Source organism: Hippoglossus stenolepis, chromosome 17 (genome assembly GCF_022539355.2).
Source record: "Hippoglossus stenolepis isolate QCI-W04-F060 chromosome 17, HSTE1.2, whole genome shotgun sequence".
Classification (NCBI taxonomy): Eukaryota; Metazoa; Chordata; class Actinopteri; order Pleuronectiformes; family Pleuronectidae; genus Hippoglossus; species Hippoglossus stenolepis.
In genome coordinates, this window is record NC_061499.1 from 8,890,068 (window position 1) to 8,907,488 (window position 17,421).

The 17,421-nt window shown below is 42.8% G+C and overlaps 1 protein-coding gene and 1 long non-coding RNA gene across 2 annotated transcripts in view; one reads left to right on the forward strand and one right to left on the reverse strand.

Moving 5' to 3' along the window:
* Positions 1 to 3,574: 3,574 nt before the first annotated feature.
* LOC118124309 lies at positions 3,575 to 9,415 on the reverse strand. Its single transcript, XR_004698712.2, has 3 exons — positions 9,278 to 9,415; positions 7,661 to 7,737; positions 3,575 to 6,148 (listed from the first exon to the last, which is right to left on the reverse strand). It is a non-coding gene; the product is annotated as an uncharacterized LOC118124309 (long non-coding RNA).
* A 1,098-nt stretch (positions 9,416 to 10,513) lies between these two features.
* Positions 10,514 to 17,421, forward strand: part of tshz1 (teashirt zinc finger homeobox 1) — a 29,869-nt gene continuing 22,961 nt past the window's right edge. Inside the window, exons 1-2 of the mRNA XM_035183062.2 lie at positions 10,514 to 10,911; positions 11,092 to 11,759. Of these exons, the coding sequence (XP_035038953.2) occupies positions 11,720 to 11,759 (40 nt within the window). The 5' untranslated portion in view covers positions 10,514 to 10,911; positions 11,092 to 11,719. The remainder of the gene's footprint in view (positions 10,912 to 11,091; positions 11,760 to 17,421) is intronic.

Below are 17,421 nucleotides of genomic sequence, written 5' to 3' on the forward strand. Positions count from 1 at the left end.
GTTTGGGTTCAGGAGATCTCTGTTGTCATGGTAACCAAACTAATTATGTCAGGTAACAATCACGGCCGTGCTTAAAAGACACCCGTGTTGACAGGCAGCGGGAAATAGGAAACCAACAGCTGCCCCCTACGTGTGACAGTTTGGTCTTTTGAGTTTGTTGCTTAGGAACATAACACCTTAATTCCTACCTGGCTCCTGATAGACAATAGTCGTAATTACTGTGACCACTAGAGGGCTGTGTCATAAACGGGATCATATGTCGTTGTGTCTGGACGATTGATTTGGTGGTTTTTCTTGGGAGGAGATTCTCCAGTTAGCCAACACCCAACACCAGTGAGGGGATGTCATTAGAAGTGTAATCGACCCGCCCACTCGCTTGCTGTGAATCTTGTGTGTCCAGACTTCAGTGCAGGTCTGAAAGCAGCTCGACAAGCAGAGAAAAACAATACAGCAAGAACACAAGTACAAGAATGTGATATAAGATGTTTATTTCAGTATAAGTGAAAAAGAACAACTTTTTCAAAAGAAGAACTAGATTCATTCCTGGCAGCGGCACATCCTGGAGGTGGATGGGGGGGGCGGTCGTACAACTTTGACACACCAGAGATGCATCCAGTGTCCAGTCTGTGTTAGATTCAGGCAACGAAAGAACTTGTGGCTTGGTCACATTGCATCGGGACTTTTTCTGTATTGAACCAGACCATGAGTCTCACAACCCTGTCATGACTACAAGTGGATATTGTACTTGTACATACTTACATGGATTCAAACATTTTAATGATACGTTCAAACTTATTTGACATTTGCTAAAAACATTAAATTATAATCACATATCGTTACTCTATAAAAAAGTATAACGTGGCCGTAGTAACACTTCCTACAGTTTAGTTGTAAAGAAAATGAAGTCTGATCTATTGCTTTTAATCTGTTTGCACATGTAACTTTATACAACAATTACCACAGATAACCAGACTGAGGCTTGGTACATGTCCATTTCTCTTCTCTCATAACTAAGTATGAATTCAGAAGGTTGTGCTGTGCCCTGCAGGCTATTAGTTAAAATAACATACAGAAAACTGCAGGAACTTTGTTGTTGAATTAATCCAGCACATTAATGCAAACTGTTTTCATTGCAGAGTTAATTGAAACACAAAAGCTGTTATGTTTTATACTTGAAGCTTGTGCTTGAACACATCAAGTCAGACAAACCTCTTTGAAGAGACTCTATAGACACAGAGAATGCCAAGAGAGGCTGATGAGCACTAAAGCTCTGTTGATCAGGTTTTAAATCCTCTGAAATAACTTGGTTGAAGTGTAAACACAATGGCTTTCGTCTGGTCTTAATCACTTTGTCACTCTACAGTTCAACTCAAGCGGCACTGAGGGTTTTCTCCGTCGTCCGGCCTCCTGCCGTGCTCGACTGTCACAACATTATTTAAACATTTCTCCACCATCTCATTTCAACCCGGTGCTCCAGTCCCGGCCCCGCCGAAACAGATGAGCCTGAAGTCGAGGAATCATTCAGGAGTCACACATCACAGGCAGACAACGGCGGTTTACCGATGGGAGGAGGAGGGCTCGGATTTAACCAGGCTGAGGCCGCGATGTGGGTGTCATTGAGGGATTGGGCGACAGCGGATGAAGCAGTGTTGATAGCTAAAACATTTACCGCGGATCCGACCGTCGTAATTTTTCACAGAGCGCAGGCGTCATTGATCAGGATGATATCTGGCGCAGGGGGAACGTGTAGTTAAAGGCACATGTTTAACAAGCTTCTCCGGCATTTCCCCCCCAAAAAAAGTCACATAAAGACTTTCCATTATTACTCTGAACAAAGACAGAGCCATTTTCTATCCCTCAGATCTCTTTTGTCAACGCAGCCTCACTGGGCAGATTAGGAAACAGCCTCCTGGATCAGACGCTCCGAGACAGAGACAAGGCCACATTCCGCTCTCTGATGCAGAAATTAGCTCCACTTTGCTAAAACGTCTAAACGATAGTTGGGTTGAACCATTTTCTATCACTACTATCTGCTGGAGGTTTTTTGTCCTTGCTCCTGTAAGACAATGCCAGAGAAACACAGAAAAAAACAAAACAGGATCACCCGAGTCTCCAATAAAACTAACATTAATGGCAGTGCAATATGCAAAGCTATGCTAATTTTATGCACACTGTCAACCTGCGCATTGGCCATTCTTCTCGTTCGTTTCAAAAGATACGACTGCAATTAGACGACAGTTGATTGAAATCATTTGCGTTTTATGATTCCGTTACTTTCCGGAGCTGACAGGGCGTCGAGCAATTCGGTGACAGTATATTTCCACAGCATGGGGAGATTAACTGCTATTATTGACCCCGACGCAAACCAACGGGTAATACATTTCAAACAAACTACTCACTGCGTCGGTGATTTGCATGTGGTGTGTCATTTACCATATTCCCTGATTACCTAATGATATACGCTTTACTATAACACGCGGAGCGCTTTCAAAGCAACGCCGCACCTTTACAGTGACTTAACATGTCTGAGACGGGGAAGAATTTGAGATGATAGTTTAAGGGCTGCGGGGAAAAAGAGAAGTCTTATCAGTTAAGACTTGCTTTGTATGTAGGGTTTTTTTTCTTTCTCCTCCTCCTCTCCTTGGAAAGCAGGGGTGCAGTTGATGAATTCTTAAGCAGATCTCGCTGATAATTGTATTTCATAACTGTCATGTGGAGAGGGACTGTCCGCCGAGAAGCTATTTGTGTCACTGCATCTCTCTCTCTCTCTCTCTCTCTCTTTCTCTCTCTCTCCCCCTCACTCTCTCCGTCTCCTCAGCCTCTTCAATAAAACTCAAATCACGACAGAGATTGTTAAGTCTACCCCCAAGATTATTAAATCCAAATGGAGAATTTATGGGTGACACTTCATAACAATTAATCTGAGATGCTTGATTAATAAAGTTCGCTCACCTCCCCAACCCTCCCCCTCCCCCGCCCCCTCTCTTCCTCTCCCTTCACCCTCCCCATCACTAAAGTTGTCCCGTTTGAGTGGGATGGGGAGGGGGGACAGACGTACGGGTGGCAGGATGGTTGTCAGGGACGACATGAGTGTCATTCTTTTTGATTAATGGAGCATGGTGACCCCGCCCCTAACCCTCCTTCTTTCCCAGCATGCCCACTCTCACCTCTGCGAAGCAACCCCCACCACCACCACCCCACCCAAATAACAGGTAAAAATAGATGTGGGCCAAGTTATGCTCTACAATTCAAGCTAGGCAAGATCTGATTGGAGGAAGAGATGGGAAAGGAAGGAATAGTGGAAGGAAGAAAGGAAGGAAGGAAAAACAGGAAGGAAGAAAGATATGGAAAAGGAAGATAGCTGGACAGAAAGAAGCGAATAACGAAAGTGAAGGTAAGGAAGGGAAAACAGGAAGTTATGGAAGAAAGGAAGATGGGGAAAAGTAAGATTGCTGGAAAGAAAGGAAGGAAGGAAAAACAGGAAGAATGGTAGGGGAAAGAAAGATATATGTTGAGAAAGGAAGGAAAGAAAGGAAGGAAAAATAGAAAGATATAAAAAATTGGAACTAGAAAGTAAGGTTGAAAGTCAGACGACATGGAAGAAAGGATTCCACAAAATAATGAAAGAAATGAGAAATAAAAAGAGAAATGTAGTGCAGGGGAAAACTAAAGATGGCAAAATAAAGGGATAAAGGAAGAAGAAGCCAAGTGGAGAAACACGAGGAGGGTTAGACGGGAGCAGGAAGGAGAAAAAGAGGAGGCAGATTTTTTGGAGAATGTCACCTACCTAACCTTGTCACCATGTTAAGTCAGCTGTGATTAATTAGTTGAGTGAGACTGAGCAATTAGGTCACGAGTTGGTGTGTGTGAGTACGAACGTGTGCGTCATGTCTGTGTGTCTTCATGCACAACCTCTCTTTTTTCCCCCGATCGAGATCTTTTCATTAACAAAGAAGATTTTGTTTTTATCATCTGCATCCCCTGTCTTCACCACAAGGACACAGATCAAGAACAACTCGTCCAGACCAGAGGACAAAAAGATAAGAGGCAGTAAATAATTATATCGATAATTATCGCTAAATTTACAAGTTGAGTAGTTGGTAAAACACGGGTAATAACAAAACAGAAATAAATAGAGATACAAGTAAAGATGCTTTTAAAAAATCATCAATACTTTCAAAATCTATCTGTTCAGGGAATATCACATCTTGATATTAGTGTCTGTGGCTGAGGCTCCTTCCACTATAAACACATTTTTGAACATCGTTTTGAACATATCTTATTGTCCTGAGACGCACACGCACATAAATGGTAATCGTTCTAATCTTAAAGATGGACTTAAGATAAGTGGAATCACGCCAGTCGCATGTGCACAATCTTGCTTTTCCCCCGACGAAGCTGATGTGCAATTTTCAACTACACAGCTACATGTCTCCTACAGATTGAGGTTGATAAAGTTGTGTTTTTAGGTCAAACACAACTTTTCTGTGAATGCGCAGTCACTCTATGTCTTGCTTTATATTTTCATATGGAATGTGATTATACAACAAAATGCTAACGTGTAGAATGATCCTACATTCTCAGTTTTTGCTTGATAAATAAATCTAAGGGGGCTCTGTGCATTATCGCAGAAATAGCTCTAGATCCATTTGAAAGACTGAGGATAAGAAACCCTTAGACAAATCCTTGAACCAGTAAAGGCTTACAAAAGATCATATTTAACAATGATGGCTATATATTTTCCTTTTTGCAATTAAAGAGTCCCTCTGTGTAATTTAATGCTTCTTTTCAAGTGTCGGGTCCCCGGAGACTTGGCCTGTAGCTATGCCATCGCTCTTGGTGATTATCATTAATGAATGTCGGCGAGGACCATCCCTCAATGTGACTAGGGAGGAAACACAAGCCCTAATTAAAGGTTCCTATTCATAAATATATGCCTCAAACTACACGGATCGAGCGGCGCTGTGCACACAAGTCATTTTAATGTCAGAAAAGCACCTTTTTAAGAGCATTTTCCTCCCTTAATGTACAGCGCACCAGCGGCGGTGACAGATTTTCGCAGCCAAAGCCCGCAGCGAGGGATCTGAGCAATTTGAAATTCGCTGATTTAAATTTAGGAGTAAAGCTGAAGATTAGGACGCTCTAATTTGACACACAAGAGGACAGATGACAAAAAAAAAGAAGAAGAAAAGTCGACTTCTCAGTGTGCTCCCACTGTCGAACTGAACGTTTTCTGCGTGTTATCCTCCAGAGACTGTTGTGTTTTATTGTAGAAAAGGTTAGTTGTATTGTGCCTGGTGTTCCTCCGTCTGAGACAGTGAAATATTTAGTTAACAGATCACAGGACTTCACCCAGGAAGAAAATAATCCTCCTCGCCTGTGTTCTCTCATAAAAACTCATTTTAATCGTTTTAATTGCTCCAAAATGCAGACTGACAACAGCTCTCACAAACCCTAGTGGCTGCATTGTCACATCACTTTCTCGCACAAAGCTATTGGTAATTGTTGTGTGAAGAAGATAATGTTAACATCGAGGATAATATTGAGTCTGTCTGAATGTAAAAAAAAAAATGTTCATTCTTTCTCTTTCTTTTTTTTTCTCCACCAGGCCTCGGAAAGAAAAGTCTTGTCGGTGAGAAAAGTGCCGGCTGAGACAAACATTTGGCTGTTTCTCGTTCCTCCTTAATGGCTGAAAAATGCTAATTGGAGTGCACGTGTCAAAGAAAACAAAAGGCCTGGGAGGAGGAGAGGGAACGAGCGTGCGTGTCAGGGAGGCAGGTATTTTTTGAAACGTGAAATATGTCACTTTATTCTGCAGATTTTGGCAAGGATTTTTTTTTTGTCTTTTTCTCAAGGTTGCTCCAGGAGGCAGGGAAACCTCTGTGTCACACGGTTTGTGAAGATAAAGTTTCCCTCCCGTTCTGGTGCGTAACGGAGCTCATGTTTAAAAGACACACAGTAAATATATCCTGCTGAACAGCGGTTTCATAGTTCGTGTAAACAAGCTGAAGTGGCCTCCTCTTCCCTTCAGCTCTGAGCCTCCTCGTCGCTATAAAACAACACCTCCAATCCCGCAGAGACTCCGGTCCTTTCATAAACTTGCATCTGTCACCGCTGCGCAGCTTTTCACCACATCCTTCGTCCAAAACTGACAAAATCACACACAAAGAAAAAAGGCTCATGCGTGGTGGGGATTACAAACCTTTAATTGCATTGTCAAAAGTACAGCAACACATCGTTTTTTTTAAGTCTACACATTAAACAAGTCATGGAAAAGTAAATCTCTATAAAATATCAAAACCTCGCCGTCTCCCTCTCCCTCTCTCTTCCTCCATACTCACACTTTGGCATTTTAATTATGCAGTCTTATCTGATAGATGTGGAGATATAGCTCATGTCAAAGTTAGAGCCTCCTCTTTATTAATTTTTTATTATATATTCTTATATTCAGCCTGTCAATGAGTGTGTGTGGAATCTGATAGGACCCATCATTGATTGAAGATTAGTCAAGATTGTGAGCAGAGGAATTATCATAAGCTGTGAGCCTTCGTCATTCCAAATGTTCACTTATTTGAATGACACTGTGGGGAGAGTATTCCTCTTTATTTCAGTCTGCCGAGGATAAGTAAAGGCGTCCGGTGCTACTGTGGCAGATCTTTATACAAATAACATGAAATATGTAAAAGAAAAAGAAAAGTTATATTTCAGAAACCTGCTTAAACACGTGCTAAACACCACAAACTCCTGAAGCTGGATTTGTGCGGTGCCCTGCTCGTGCACTTTCACGCCAGAAGAGCCCTAAATGTTTTGACATCAGAGGTTTATGGCTGCAAAATGGCTCGGCTGCTTCGCCACAGGCCAAAACATATGCAACACAGCATTAATTATTTATGAATGTGAAGAGGTAGGCATTAAATTCTTGGCTTGGGTCAGTATGATCTTTGTCAATATAATATATATATATCCCAAAATAAATCCCTTAACTGGACTGAAATGAAAAGAAGACGTGTTAAAAATAATTTACTCCTGAGGGCTAAGTATTAATTCTGTAAATCTGACCAAAGCAATATATTTATATATTGATCTTTATGCGTTGTTTTCAAATACACTCAAACGACGTAAATGAAGAAATGCTCATGTTGGTGGATCATGTGATTCTCTCTGTGTTAGTGAGGAGGAGAAGGAAAGTCATGAAGGTGCAGAAGGATTGAAAAGACAAAAATGAAAATGAAAAAGAAACAATTACGCTGGTAGTTGTTTCAGTTTTTTTTTTTATTCTTATATATTTTCTTTTATCTACAAACTTCTTTTTAGTTGTGGCAAATAATTTCCAGAATTGTTTGGTGACTTACAGTAAAAGTTCCAAAAGTAAATATAGTAAATGAGGTTAAATAATAAAAATAATCAAATAAATACAGCTCGGTAGGAATTGCAATCTTCACGTAAAACGTACAAAACAGTTGACAAAGAAAATTGGTTTATAAATCATGTGGCATTTTTCATGTTCATATTATTAAGGACAAAACCTAAAAGAGTTAAGTTAGTGTTAGTCTGGCATATTAATCCTAATATATTTATTCTTATGGGAAACATACAATTTTATTGAATATGTACAGTATTTACATGTCATTATTAGCTCACGTGAGTTTGGGTCCCTCACCTGATCTGACAACCTGCAGGACTCCTTCGCCTCATGATCCCGCGGCTGCTCTTCAGATGGCTGCTCTCACGTCAGACCTAGAAAAAAGAGAGAGAGAGAGACAGCAGAAAGTAGAGAATAATGTATGTAAATATACATGCACGTTCTCACAGGCTCTGAGGGAGAAGAGGAGGAAACACGCTGACATGTCGTGATGCTGTCACCGCGCCACAGTTAACGTGGAAGAGGGGCTTCATGTGTACAAGTTTCTGGGGGCGGGTGGTGGTGGTGGTGGTGGGAAACAACTGTTTGTGTGTTCGGCTTTTGTCATACGTGCACATGGACACGGGCGGTCGCATCACAGGAAGTGTAACAACTGTAGAAAGCAATTTAGATCATGACGTTCTGATCATAAACGCCTGACTGTGTGTGTGTGTGTGTGTGTGTGTGTGTGTGTGTGTGTGTGTGTAAATATAATCATGTATGAATCCATTGTACATACAGTGGGTACATTAAGGAGTAAATTCACAAACAGTTTATTGTTCGTCTCACCAGCAAGAATTGTATTTTCAGTCCTCAGTTGATATGTAATGTGACTAAAATGTTTCTGTCACAAAATCCCAACATTTTATAATATGTCTTTATAATAATTCAGCTGTAAAGTTACAAATACACCTCAACGACAAGAACTTAAACGACAATGGTTTGGGTTTTTCTTGTATAAATGTCAGTGAGATGAAGAAGAAATAAACAAAAAGATTAAATATAAAAGAAACTTCATTGTAATAACAGAAACTGGAGCGTGCGTCCTGCTCATACACAGACATGTTGGTGCAGAGGTGGTTATTACCCCTGCCTCTTGAACCACATGTCCCCCCCTGCTGGCCTGGGATCAGACCTTGCACAAGCTGCTGTGATTCCACTGCATTCTCTCTGCTGCTTAAAACCCTTTACAACAACAGTCTGTGTCACTTAACACCACAAAATAACAAATCCTACATCGCCTATAGTCAAGTTTGTGTGGTTTTATTTTATTCTTCATATTTTGCCACTGACTTTGACATTTTACCGAATAAAGATCATATTTTCATGAGGGCTGAAGGTTGAAAATAGTTTCAAACCACAGGGTGATAATTTATTTAAATAAAGTCAGATTCATATTTTTCTCATGTACTTTAGACTGGTAAAATGATTCTGTAATACATTAAAACATATAGTGTACATTATAATAAATGCATTGTAATTATAGGAACTATTTTCAAGAACTAACTCAGATTATATATATATATGAAGATGTTTTGTAAATCTGGATAGAGCTTGTAGAAAGGCGCAGCCCTCCTGTTTGTGTGTCTGTCTGGAAATTGTAGTGACGTAGGTCTGCTCCATCAATCAGCGGCCAGGTCGCTTTTGACAGACAGGGACAGACAGATGTTGGGGCGGTACCTTGTTTTTCTTTTACCACATAATAAGCGTCCTCAGACATGCTGCGTTCGTAGATCAACACTTTGGCACCGCGCGTAAAGACGCAGGCTTCCTCTTGAGAGGCTTATTTGTGTGCGTAAAGACACGGGGACAACACGGCTGCTGCTTTTGTTTTGTGACCGAAAACGTGAAGAAAGGAAAGGTTTAGAAACTCACCAGTTTTGGTTGAAGTGGGCCCGTGTGGCGGTTTGCACCCAAGTTGTGTATAGTAATCCAGTTCCTTGTAAATGATCCGCTCCAAAGCTCCAGCCCGGACTGGAGCCTCCATGGGGCTGGATGAGTCCCGTGTCCGGCTGCAGGCGCGGGGGGAGGGCGCATCCAGTCTGAACTGAGCCACTTCTCGTGCCATCCAAGTTCTGTGTTGTGATTATCACCACACCCTCGGTTACCCGGTATTAAAAACAAGCCTGGGAGTTTCTCCTTCTCTCCTCTCCTCTGTCCTCCAGAGCAGCCCCTGCACCTCATTTAAGATAACATTGGCCCAGTTGTGTGCCCTTTATAAACACTTTATGGAGGATAATAGTTGTAGGACGCAGTGTAGGCTATTAATGGAGCCTCTTGTAGATTCAGAGCCCCTCCCCTTCACCACAAGCCTCAGTAAAAAGGTGTAGCAAATCGATCCGCAGCCTCCATTGTCCCACTGAAAGAGGCCACTGGAAATATCCACAAACTTTAAGAAGGAGCTGCAAACTCAACTCCATGTAGTCTCTGTTTTATTCTTAAACATTATTTACCTTGGGGGGGGAGCAAAGAGAGAAGTTGTTTAGACTTCTTGGCTGCAGCTTTTTTATTTTTTATTTTTTAAATACACGTCCCCCAGAGTCTCTCTCTGCGCTCGAATTACTGGTGATTGATGTTTCGGGGGTCTAATCCAAATAATCAGCCAGGCCTGATCTGTCTGTGCGTGGAGCAAAGATTATCCTGCTTGTGTGGGATCAACAAAGTCTAATAGGTTTATAGGTGATTTTTATATGGTGGATCTATCTTCTTTGTTTTTGTTTACGTGTGTGTGTTTTGGGGAATTAGATGAGGACGGTGCCAAATCCTGCCTGAAAGAATACACCGTTTATCTTATTGTCCGCAAGAATTCCAGCAGCAGCAGTGACTATTATATCAAATCTCACACACACACACACACACACACACACACACACACACACACACACACACACACACATCAACTTTTAAGAGTCACCTCTCATTCCATGTTATTATTTTTTCTTCTTTACCAATCGTCCACTCCTGTGTCCACGATCAGGACGCGCGTCTGTAGCCCCCACACTGTTGGCTCCGTGCGCAAAGGAGGGGTGGGTAGGGTGGGGTAGGGTTGGGGGTGGGGGGGGGCAGGAAGGCGTTGAAATGAAAGCCATCCCAGTGAACAATTAGAGCAGCGGATTGACAGGTGGGCTCTGACTGTCAGGGTGACGCTCGTGGAGGGGTGGAGTAAAGGAGAGGCCGGAAAGGCAGCTGGATGTGTCTGTCTATCAGTGGGAGCTGTCTGGATGCGCCGCGCATCACCGAACGTGCGCACGTTTTCCACTGCGGAGAATATCCGGGGCACGCTTTTTTGGGGGGGCAAAGAAGAGAATAAACAGTTACACGTTTAAGACAAAAAAAGAGGAAATAATAAGAACAACAGAAGAGGAAGAAGAAGAAGAAGGAGGAAGAAGAAGAAGAAGAAGAAGAAGAGTGTGGTGGTCGGAGGGCGCGTCTGCTCCCCGTGTCTCCTCATGAGTTTCTGAGAAATTCGTCAAGTGTCCGTGTTGACAAATCGGGCGGACAGCGAAAATGTGAGTATTTCATTATCCAGGGGTGTTTTCACGGAGACGCGGAGGATGAAGGGGGGGGGGATTCTCCGCGCACACACACAGAGACACCCACCCACACACACACAGAGACACACACTTGACTGATTGACACACACCCAGCTCCACTAACGTGTCACTCTTTCCTCTCTTTCCTCCCCGAAGCGGTCGGATACCCGGAGCGGGCACCGTGTCGGACGCGCAGCCGGAGAGAAAACGCACCGCGGCGCAGTTTGGACTCCGCCACCGGGCGAGTTAAAGGCAAGACAGGAAGCTCCGTGTGCCTCCACGTTCGCTGCGAATAGAGGTATGAGAAATAGTCCGGTGAGGGGCTGGCACACGCGTTTTTTGATGGGATCGCGGTGAAGGGAGCCCCGGCAGCTGTCCATATCCCTCCTCGGTAGACTGAGATCCGCACGGAGCTTTTTCTTATTTATTTTTTTTGCAGCCTGCGATGAGTTTGTGTGATCGGCAGAAGTTAAAGGACGAGCCCGTTTACAGCTGAATCCACTGCAATCTTCATTTTGTTATTTTTTTTCTCACCGGGACGCACCGATTCCCCAAATGACCAGAGACGCATAGAGATTTAAAACCCCCTCGCCCTAAAAGAGCCGAGCAGAGACTTCTTCACCCTGCGAGGGATCTACTCCGTCGTCAGCCCAGATATCCTCCTCCCGTCCAGCCCAAGAACCGGAGGAGCGACGAGAAAACGTTTCTGGCTTTGATTTCCTCCCGTCTCGTCCCGCTATTCTGATATCTGCATGAAAAGTCAAGCGGAAAGTCTTGCAGCAGCATGCCGAGGAGAAAGCAGCAAGCGCCGCGGCGGTCAGTAGGTAAGCCCCGGCTCTGCAAACAAACACACCCCTGCTTTGGAAACACACGCACTTTATTTATCTCCCCCACACTAACACACACACACGCGTAGAATAAACAACCAGGAATGTGCACACAAGTTAACGCAGCGGTGCACATAGAGAGGCCAGATGCAGGACACAATACAACAGGGCAACACATCCCTGTAGTCTGAGTGTGTGTGTTGAGTTGAGTTCACTGACTTCTGCTCCATTTCACCGTGGGTCATAATAGGGCGAGTTTATTCCCACTAATCAAGTGAGGCATGTTTGATTGGCAACAGTATTGTTTCATTTACGCAGGCATGCGCCTCGGTGCCAAATGTGCCATGGTGTGAAATGAAAGCGCTCAGCTGCACTCTTGAGTTTCAACGCTTTTAAGCCGATCCTCCACTTATAGGTTGCCAGCATCCAAGTTCTCCCCAACAAAGCTCATCTTATCTCGCTTTTACAGGCGATGTGTCTGATGTGTTTGGTGCCAGTGAAAAAAGAGAGAACACAAGAGAAGAGGCACATTCTCAGCTCGTGTTCCGCTCCGGGATTGCCACCCTTGATTTGATGCTTGATTGATCGCCTGTCATGCGACTTCTTTTGATCTATTCATTCCTGATAAACATCAGTAAATCATTCGCCACAGAGACACGCATGCGCCCCGGCAGCCGGACTCCCTCAAAGGGTAACTTCTTGCCCCCGCCGAGGAGCAGAGAAAAGACAAATTGAAAGAAAAGTTCTCAAGCGGGATAAATACTTAGCGATTAATACCCGAGAGGGGAGGGAACACGGGAGGGAGGGGAGGAGAGGGGGGGTGCTGGGGCGTAGCGAGATCACAGGGGAAGCGTCCCACACAGGAATGGCCCTAAAACACTGCAGGGTGAAGCGAGGAGGGCTGCCTCTTAATGGTCACTTCAAAAAACTCCTGACCTGACCTTTGTGTTCAGGTCTGAGAAGCACCAAGCTGTGCAAAGCTGTCATACATGTTAAAGACACAGAAAAGTTAACTGCAGTGATAAACAAGGAGACAACGAATGTAAAATCCCTGTTGGGCCCCATAAATAACTCCCTATAGGTAAATTATTGACACAAGTTTAGTAAAAGACAAGTTAAGTATATAATCTTGCTGATAATATAACTTCCTGGTTTTAAAAACCTATTAATTATGTTTGCAAATATTAAAAATGTTGCAACAATTTAGCAGCGTATGTAAATCACTATATGACGTAACCCAAAAGTCATTATACAGGTATGTTGTTGTGACCAGGTGATGTAAAAGTCAAGTTTAGTAATGATTTCTTAACAATAGAACTTTCTGGTATCATAAACCTATTGATTACGTTTCCAAATATGTATTGTAACATGTAATACCATAATATTAAACTATTTAGCAACATATAGAACCAGATGTACTATTTGATACAACTATACACTATACAGGTGCATTATTGTTACCAGGTGATGTAAAAGTGAAGTCTAGTACAACAATATTGCTATAATATTACTTCCTGGTATTAAAAACCTATTAATTATGTTTCCATATATTTAAGAATATTTAGCACCATATGTAAAATCCCTGTTGGGTACCACAAGGGTCACTAAACAGGTATAGTATTGACATCAGGTTGTGTCAAAGTCAAGTTAAGTATAATTGACTTAATTAACAATTAAACTTTCTGGTATCAAACACATATTAATGATGATTCTAAATATGTATTGGAATATGTAATACCGTCATTTGAAAGCATTTAGCAACAAATGTCAAACTGTACAGGTATGTTATTTGAGCCAGGTTATGTAAAGTCAAGTTTACTACAACAATCTTGCTAATAATATAACTTCCTGGTATGAGAAACCTATTAATCATGTTTTCAAATATGTAATGGAATTTTTAGGACCTTTTTAGTATGAAAATATTTAGGTGTCTCACATCAGGAATCACATTTAACAAACCTCTTTTTCTTCAGAGAAAAGAAAATAACATGTGATATCATATTCTGAGAGAATTTCTGCATCACAACATTTTGCTCGTCGACAGTCGGGGCCCAGTCGTTGTCGTTAACCTGACCAGACGTGAACTGCTGCGTGAGAGAATCGCATGTTTGTCTGAATCCATTTGATGTCCCTGCGAGATGTGTGTGATTGACATGCATTTCCAAATGACGAGCGGGGGGGTGGAGAGGAACCTTTGAAGTTCATGCAGTAATGACCAAAGCCGAATAAAACAGCTGTAGAATGTTAAGCAGGCGGTGGAAATGTGAGGTTAAGCAGACTTAATCAAGGTTGTGACAGAAAGACTTTGAACTCTGTGGGGCTGTAATTTCTAATTGACGCGAGGCTTTAGTGATGGATAGAGAGAAATGTGTTTGAAGAGCGAGTCTGCACGCTGGAAGTGAACAGTGTCTGTTTCCACCTCTGCCACAAACGCTGGTGAGAGAGAGAGAGAGAGCGAGAGAGGGAGGAAGAAAAAGTGTTGTTTCCTCTGTTATCCAGCCTCCATACTGGTCATCCAAGCCAAGCTCTGGCGTGGCCCCATTCCGGCTCCGCTTTTGAATATTGATTTAATTGTCTGCTTTTGTGACGGACACATACATCACACGCAGTGACTGTCGTTCCCCAACTTGGAAGCCATTGTCTGTGCATTATTTCCAGTGCTTGACGTATGGTCAATCAAAAAAAACGTCAACACCTCCACTGATGTCAACGTGTGTGTGTGACTGCTTCCTCTGTGTACGCACCTAGGAACGCAGGCTATTTTTACAATGCATTACCAGATATTTCCACAACCTAGATTTGTCACTTTGGAGTTGCACTAAAACGAAACGTTGCATACGCTCCTCAGAGAGAGAGAAAGAGAGAAAGAAAGAGAGAGAGGGAGGATTCAATGGCTCTTTGTATGCCATTTCAAATGGGCTCAGTTTCATCAGTCACAGTGATGATTCTAGACCCTGTAATGGCGGTGTACCCTATCTAGATTATGACCAGTGACAATACATCAGTGTTCTTTCATTTGGAACCACATTACTGCATCTGTTAGTTTTGGCAGTTGAGTTCAGCGCGGTGCCATTTGAGCAGCGGAGACTTTTGCTGCAGTCATTTGTCGTCATTTTTTCTTGCTGTCTCTTCTCGCTGAAGTGCAGTTGTTTCTGAGGTGTTCCTCGCAGCAGCCCAGGTAATTAATGGAGGCTGAACACAACGCAGTGATGGCTAGTGAGAATAATCAGGACAAGAATAAATAACAGGGCTTAAATATAAAGCAGTGCAGGCACAGAGACTTGAGTTTTGCTTTTCTTTTACCCAGTTTGTTTTCACATTTTACATTTAGTCGTGGGCCACGGTTCTGATTATCTTTCACTGAAACTATTTGGCATTAGCTATTTTATAATTCGTGCTAAAGGAAATTAATGAGCCTTGTTCGCAAAACAAAGATTGTCTGTTTTTAGGTGCCGACACATGAGGACGTTTCTCTGTTTATTACTGTAAATTTGTTATATTTGGGGTTTTAAATTACTGTTCGTACAAAAATGAGCAGTTTGAAGACCTCAACTTTCGTCCTGAAAACTTTTGGGCATTTGTTTTGGACTATTTTCAGATGTATTATCGACATAATCGAATAAAAAAATTTTTTGCCACATTTATCAGTAATAATCATTTGTTGCAACCCTCATTGAAGTGCTGTGGTTCCAGCACAACATCAACTTTATCTCCAGAGGAAAGTTTGATAGTATGTGCTCTAATCAAGTTGTTACAAAAGCGAACTTTGACCCTCAAGCACCTATTTTTATCCCTGTTGAAAGGAAACTGTTCATGACTGTTTGCATCAGCAGCGTTATCCTGTTTAAATTTGGCAGCTTGTTGTACACATTACAGCTAATTAGTTTAATAAGTGGACGTGAAATACTGCATGTGAAATACACAAAGAAGCCATAATTCTTACATTTGCCTTGATACTGAGGTCAGGGTTTTGATTGCAGCAGGAAAATTAATGGCGTTGCAGCACGTCTACTCGCGCTTTTACCTCGCCAGACGACCTATCTTAAATCAAACACTGTCACTCTAAGTAATGAATCTGTCAACTAATCATTCAACATGTCGGCGTGATTGCAGTGGGACGCCGTGTTGAATGTGTTCCACGCGAATTAAAAAGTTCTAGCCGCACACAAAAAAAAATATTTTTACTACCTATCCTGCACAACGTCCAGTTTTACTGAGTGAGACGGCCCAGGAGGAAGAGCTGGAGCAAACTGTGGGAGACGAATTCACAAGTGGGACGGAGCAGGACGCAGATCCAGGAGCAGTTTCTATACTGAACGCTGGTACAATGACATGCCGTGATACTGACCATATGGAAATGTGTTCCCTTCAAACCTAAACTCAATAATAAGTTTTTCCTTTGTCTGCTCTCTTGATGGAAATCTTAGCTGCAGTGGAGCCACTAATCAAGAGACTGGGTGCTGCTCATTTCTTTGATATACGTTACGTTGTGTCTCCTTTAAACAAACGCTGCGTTTTTAATGATCCGTCTATAGCTTAGCACGCCGCGTGTTTAATTAGAGCCCTCGTCACCGTTTGTCCACACTGCAGTCGCAACGAGCCGCACACAGATTCAACACACAGACAGCGGTGCCTCGTGAGCGTCTCCACTTCTTGACATCACTGGCTGCGTTCTCTTCTTTCTTTTTTTTTCTTCCCCTAAACAAATTCTGCTCTACTGCCACTATCACTACCTCCATGCAAAGCCAGTCTCTTAATTATGACTCAAGGGTTGGTTGTTGGGGTGGCGGGGAGAGGGGGAGGGGAGGGGAGTTGAGCTTTTTCTTCCCTGCGACGGCATCGTTAGCCACGGCCCCTAATTATCCAGGTAGCTGACGGTTCAGTGACAGGGCCCCACCGATTAATGCTGACAAATTCAGCAAGGTGTCAGGTCTGCGAGCCGCCTTGATGTAATCAACTCGGTGTTAGCCACTTCTCGGGCGCCCACCCCCGGTTGTTGCGGTGTAAACTCAACAGCAGAGGTTGCTCGCAGCGAGACGTGGCAACAACGAATTGTGGGACTTGCAAAACCCCCACATGCGGCTGGACACTGACAGGTCCTGTAATAAGGTCATGATTGGTTGTAGTTTCAAGGTTGTATGATTAGCTCGTGAAATAGCTTATAAATGCACCATATTCGATGGAAATGAGTTCTAATAGATAAAGAATGTGCTTGTAGCTTCATGTGAATTTGAGAGATTTTCTTCAAACTTTCCTTTTCCCCCTCTGATCTCTCCGGTTCCATCTTTTTGGTTTGTCTGACAGAACAAGTTCAAAGACGAGCAGCATTAACACATTTCCTTGTTGCTACTTTGCATTGTGTTTTTCCTCGGCAGAAATTTAGCTCACGGCACCTGTCGACTAAGAAGTCGGCAGCGAGAGACGACTATTAGAACCTCGTGATGGTTTTATCGGGACGCTGATAAAGTATTTAATGACATTTTTTCAGGAGAACGGTGTGTGGGTGTGTGGGTGTGAATGTGCAAGTGAAATATTCTGATCGGGGTGATAAGGAAGTGTATGTAAAGTGTCATTAACAGGTGACATTGACTGAAGGAGTCAGTGGATACATTTGCTATCCCACACTCCACTACACCCGCGCTTTCATTTGCATGTGTTG